The following is a 6,304-nucleotide window of genomic DNA, read 5'->3' as shown; positions in this document are numbered from 1 at the left end:
AAGTCACTAATCAGTAATTACAAATTCCAAACTCAAATCTGCAGCATTACAAAAGACTTAAGAAATCACAAATCACAAATTCAACCTCAAATCCCTGAAAGAGTAACACAGACTCAACTTTTCACTAACCTCAAATCAGTAAATCAGTAATTAGTAAATCAGTAAATCAGCATTGATCAAACTAAATGTATACCAGCTACCTTCAATTTATTTTTGTATTTTGCAACCCCTGGTTTTATTTTACAGTTTTGCTTCCTTCCACTTGATCACATTAGATGTATTGAATCTAATTGCCAATCCTTCATCCAATGGCATAGCCCCCTTAACTGAAAGCCACAATTTGGTGCAGCCCCACTTGCCCATTAATATCTCCCACAATTTAGTGCAGAGGGTTGCATATTCAGCTTGACAAAAATATAACAGAGTAACAAATTAACAATTACAAAGTATCAAAACACTAAAACAGCAATATTAGGTGTTCTGGAATCAGAACCATACATTCTAAAAAGACCAAAGAACGAAGAACGCAGACCCAAGACCCAAGATGAATTGAAGAATTATGGAACAAAAATTGAAGAAGAAGTTCAGAGAAGATGAAGACATGGAGTCACTCACCTAGGTTCGAGAGGCCAGCGAAGACGAAGAGGATCTGCCGAGTGACTGGGTTCCGGACACGGGGAAGAGGAAGAAGCGGCGATGCTGAGGACCTGGCGACGGCGGTGGCGCTGATGACCTGAGGACCGCGGCAACGATGGAGGCTACTGGGCTAGGAATGCTTCAGAGGGCTAGGGTTCACCGTTCACGAGTGGAGTGAGACTGAGATGAATGAATGGGGGAAGAGACCAGGCGACGGCGATGGCGCTGACGACCTGAGGACCGCGGCGACTATGGAGGGCTACTGGGCTGGGAATGCTTCAAAGGGCTAGGGTTCACCATTATACTCTAGGGCTAGGGTTACAATTGCCATTTTAAACGAAAATGATGCCATTATACTGTAGTAAAAACGACGGTTATAATTGCCGTTTTAATCAGTTAAAAATCACCGTTTTATTTAAAAATGATGGCGGTTCAAATTACCGTTTTAACCTATCCAAAAATCGTTCTTTTAATCTAGATAATTGTGACGGTTTTCTAAAAACCACCATGCTAACCTGAATGACGCCCAGAAGAACGACGTTTCTTGGAGGCACTATTTTTAATAATAATGTCGGTTTAAATTGTCATAATTTTTAAAAAAACCGCCATTTTAACCCATTTTTTTTGTAGTGTATGTTGCTAGTGATGTTATTATTAGTGTTATTGTTGGTACTACTATTGTTGTTGTTGTCGGTTACTATTATTATTTGTTTGTTATTGGTTTGCTGTTATTATTATTGTTCTTGTTCTTATTATTGTTGTTATTAGTGATGTTAGCTGGTACTATTATTGTTGTTGTTATTACTTTGTTGTTGCTAGCTCTACTTGTGTTATCGCTAAAAATTGTATAGTAGTTAAAAATTGAGACAACAACAACAATATAGTCATTATAGTCATTAAATTAAAAAATATAAATAAATAATTGTGTTAAGAAGTTAATAATTAAACTTAACTATATGATTAATTGAATGTAAATAATATATTATCTTTTTTTCTTAAAATATATTAGAGTATGTTATTCTCAAATTAGTGTGAGTAACAAATTCGCTCCCGTGTTAGTATATAAAAAGAAAAAGTCTTGGGAGCTAATATTGTATAAATAACATTGCAATCAATATTTAATATAAGGGAAAAAAAAATAAAATTCCTAAAAATAATAACATATGAAAACTCAAGTAGAAAAAAATATTCGAAATTCAAACCTAACAAAAACTTATTTTTAGTGAGTTTTATAATGAATTTGTTTAACAATTTACTATCATTTTAGTTGAAATTGGCTGATATAGTATTATTTTCTAACATTACTTATATAAAAGTTACTAATTATTTATTAAATTAATTAGAGTAATGGTTGTTCCAAAGTAAACTAGAGTAATGATTAAATAATATCAATAAAGCAAGGGTATAATCTTGAAGTTATTGTTTGTAAAAGTTGTGAATTTTTTTCTAATAAATGTTTTAAAAATTTAAAATTATTTAATTGATAACTTTATCACGTAGTATAAATTGCACAACTTTACTATAGATAGGATAAGTTTTCCTAATGATGGTGTATTATGTTTTAACATATGACGGTCTATATTACAAAACTACTTGACTATAGTAAGCTTTTTTAAAATGCATATAACTGTCTCTGTTACACTTGGTATCTAACGATTTATCTTTTAAACTTTACTTTTAATTTTTTTGTTTTGCTATTTTGAGATAACCAATGTGTACAAGACAACTGTGTAACTATAAGACAGCTATACGCCTAACTTCCTTTTCAATGTGTAGAGCAATAATTTTACCTTAGGTTGTGAAAATGATCTTTGTTTTTCAACCAAAAAAACAAAACCACCAAAACAAAACAAAATATCCCTTCCCTTATGAAAACTTGAATAAGGGAAATGCTACTTTAAATGGAGACGTATTGAAATACAACGTTAATACTTCATTTCTGTTTGGCCAAAATAGAGAGATTCTAAAGGGGAAACGAATTGAATACTTGAAGAAGAAAACTATGGGAGATTTCTTGCCACCTGCATGTTTTAATATGTTTGTATCCGATGAACATCGAATGTGGCAAACAAGTAATATCCTAGAAACAGAGCTTCCTATGCTTGCATTTCAAATTTTCTTCACTGTATTAGTGGGTCGTCTTCTCTTCAATGCATTCAGACCTCTCCATCAACCTCGCATCATTTCATTTGTCTTTGTAAGTTTCTGTATGAGTATCTGCAAGTTTTAATTTTCCATAAATTAGATATTAACAATTTAATGTTTAATCTATGAAATTATGCATATTTTTCAACAATTTATTTGGTAATTACACATTTGAAATTTTTCTCACAGAGGATATTCTAATACAGAAATGTTTGGTAATCAAAGAAAATTAATCAAAAATAGCCATAATTTACCTTATTTAGCATTCATATGAATGTTAAATAAAAATGACTGTTTTTTTTTTGTCTTCCTAGTATTATCGATTCTAATAATAGTTTTCGGTTTTGAAATTTATGACAGGTTGGTTTCTTACTGACTCCACCACTATTGGGGAACATTCCAGAAGTATTCGGCTTCATTTATCCTGTAAACGGAATACTCAATGTTGAAGTTACTTCACATTTTGGCCTCATTTACTACGCTTTCCTCAATGGCCTGGAAATGAACCTAGACACAATTCTAAAATCCAAGAAAGAAGCTACAAGCATTGCAGCCATGGGAATCATCTTTCCCATTCTAACAGGACCAGGATTATATGCTCTGCATCGAAAATTCTATATCAATAATACGTTCAAGCTTGAACAAGTTTCAAGTCATGCGTATTTACTTTGGACTTTAGTTCTCACAGTTACAGGTTTTCCAAACCTAGTTGAAATCCTTTCTGAGCTCAAGCTTCATTACACCAGCCTAGGAAAAGTTGCATTAACGGCCGGCATGATTAGTGATACTTACAACTGGATTCTCTTCACATTATTGGTGCCATTTTCAATTGATAGCTCCAACGCAATTTATTCAGTGCTATGCACAGTTTTGTTCCTTACTGTGTGCATCTTTTTGGTCCGCCCTTTACTTAAAAAGATTATTGAACGCAAGACAGAAAATGATGAATGGGATGAGTACCAACTCCTTTTTGTGGTGATGGGAGCTTTTGCATGTTCATATGTTACAGACATTCTTGGCACACATGCCATTGTTGGTGCTTTTGTGTACGGACTAATTTTGCCTCACGGCAAATTTGCTGACTTGGTTATGTCGGTTTCTGATGACTTTGGTGGAGGGTTTCTGGCGCCACTTTACTTTTCAGGCAATGGAATGAGACTTATAATAAAATCCGTTTTTTCTCATGCAAATTGGCCATTGACAATGCTGGTTCTAATCTTACTGTGTGTCACAAAGATATTGGGAACTTTATTTGCCACCTCCTTATCTGGTAAGTCTGCCAGAGATGGTTTTGCCATAGGATTGCTTCTCAACACCAAAGGAGCTTTAGCGCTCATAATGCTAAGCATTGTTTGGGATAAGATGGTAATTTTCTTATTCTCGAATCACACTATTTACTCTTTTTAGTAGACAATCAATTTAGCTTTTGAAAAACTATAATATTATCAATTTGCTACCTAATCCGTAGGAGCCTAACCAATAACAAGTTAATAAGTGTTTTTTAAATTGCACCGTTCTTTCACTACAACCCAGCCTAATTTAGTTTAATCTGGGCCAACTCATCAACACAGAACACTTAATATAAGCCCAATAGCAAATTTTGTCTAGTAATTGCTATAACCTATAATGTTTAAAAAGTAGTATTTAATTATTAAAAAAATTAAAAATTAATATTTAATTTAAAAAATATATTTAAAATTTATCATAAAAAATAAATTAGACAAAAATTAGTCATCAAATAATAAGAAACATAAAATTTACTGTTTTAAAGGGTAATGTAGCTGTTTACTTTCTTTTTTCTGCGTACAATAGAAATATATTTAATTGATTGTTGAAATTTGTGGGCGTAGATCTTTTTTGCACCAACATATGCTGTCCTCACTGCTGCCGTTCTTCTAATGACCATAGTAGTTTCACCAATGATTAACTTCATGTTCAAGCCAAGAAAGCGATTTGAACAGAACAAGCTAAGGACCATACAAAAGCTAAGAGCGAATGTAGAGCTCCGAATTTTGGCATGTGTCCACAATAATCACCATGCTACGAGCATGATCAACATCCTTGAACTATTCAATGCTACTAGACTTTCCCCAATACATGTCTTCGGCTTGTACCTTGTCGAAATTACACAACGTGCCGCCGCACTTGTTGTTGCTCATATGGAGCCAAGTAACCAGCTTGGAGTGCAAAGTAATCTCACCGAGTCTCAAGTTGAGTCAGAAAACATTGCTTTTACCTTCAAGGCCCTTGGAAATAACGGAGATGGAAATGGAAATGACGCTTTTAGAGTCGAGACCACGAGCGTGGTCTCGTCCTATGAAACCATTCATCAGGATATATACATCTCTGCAAGAGAAAGAGGCACGAGCTTGATTCTCCTTCCCTTCCACCAGCAATTAAGTTCAGATGGTAACTTACTAGAAACAACCAATGTCGTATACAGAGATATAAACAAGAATGTAATGCAAGACGCGCCTTGTTCTGTGGGAATATTCATAGACCGTGGTCTCGTAACTTTCTCTCAAACATGTCTTCATATTCTTATGATCTTTGTCGGAGGCCCGGATGACCGTGAAGCGTTAGCAATTGCTTGGAAGATGGCAGGGCATCCGAGGGTTCAACTATCAATGGTTCGACTCTGTTTGTTAGATGAAGCTGCTGCTGCTGCAGAAGAAGCATCTCATCATTCTGAAGAAGCAGAGGGGATATTGTCCAATGCGATGGATAACGATAAGCAGAAGGAGTTGGATGATGAGTATATAAGTAAATTTAGATACACTGCGGTGAATAATGAGGATTATATATCTTATTCAGAGGCTGATATTCGTGCAGGTGAAGATATCCCTAGAGTGTTGAAAGCACTTGACCAAAGAGGGTGTGATTTATACGTAGTTGGACAAGGAAATTGCAGGAACTCCATACTCTTCTCAAACTTACTAGAATGGTGTGATTGTTTGGAATTAGGTGTTATTGGGGATATTTTAGCTTCAAATATTTTTGGTACAAACTCATCTATTTTAGTTGTTCAACAGTATGGTTTTGGAGGGATGAAACTGGAGAGGAAACAAGACCATACGGCTAATAATAGTCGCTTTGGATCGCTAATTGTGAAGGCAGAATAAGAGTACATTCGGATTGACTTTTTTTTTTTTTTTTTCAACATAGTACTTTAAAATTTAAAGTTTTAGCCTTTTAGGTATGGTTATAAAAATTAAGCCAAACCGGGTTAGAATCTAATTCACCGATTTAGGATAAGACCCAATTCATCGGTTTAGGATTTAAATTTAATCTTTTTCGATCAAGTCGGTCCGTCCAGTCCGAAGCCAGTGCTTGTAATTTTGGAATTTTTCCAAAATGTGTAAGTGAGTTCAAACCCTTCACCAAGCTATGTAGTGCTTCTTTATTATATATGCTAATTATAGTATACAGCTTCCAGAGCCTTGTCATTTACAAAGCGTGCCTGCTTTCCAACAGGCCCAGGTTATGTCACTCTTTAATTTTTATTATTATATATATATGCTAA

At 34.5% G+C, this 6,304-nt stretch overlaps 1 protein-coding gene across 1 annotated transcript; it reads left to right on the top strand.

Annotated features, from left to right (window-relative positions):
* On the top strand, positions 2,565-6,154 carry LOC107646847 (cation/H(+) antiporter 15-like). The gene is made up of 3 exons (XM_016350996.2): positions 2,565-2,833; positions 3,142-4,146; positions 4,632-6,154. The coding sequence occupies exons 1-3, from the start codon at positions 2,639-2,641 to the stop codon at positions 5,901-5,903; spliced, it is 2,472 nt and encodes an 823-aa protein (XP_016206482.1). The 5' UTR covers positions 2,565-2,638; the 3' UTR covers positions 5,904-6,154.

Source organism: Arachis ipaensis, chromosome B06, assembly GCF_000816755.2.
Source record: "Arachis ipaensis cultivar K30076 chromosome B06, Araip1.1, whole genome shotgun sequence".
NCBI classification, from domain to species: Eukaryota; Viridiplantae; Streptophyta; class Magnoliopsida; order Fabales; family Fabaceae; genus Arachis; species Arachis ipaensis.
Note: the sequence above shows the minus strand (reverse complement) of the source record. Positions and strands in the feature narration are given on the sequence as shown.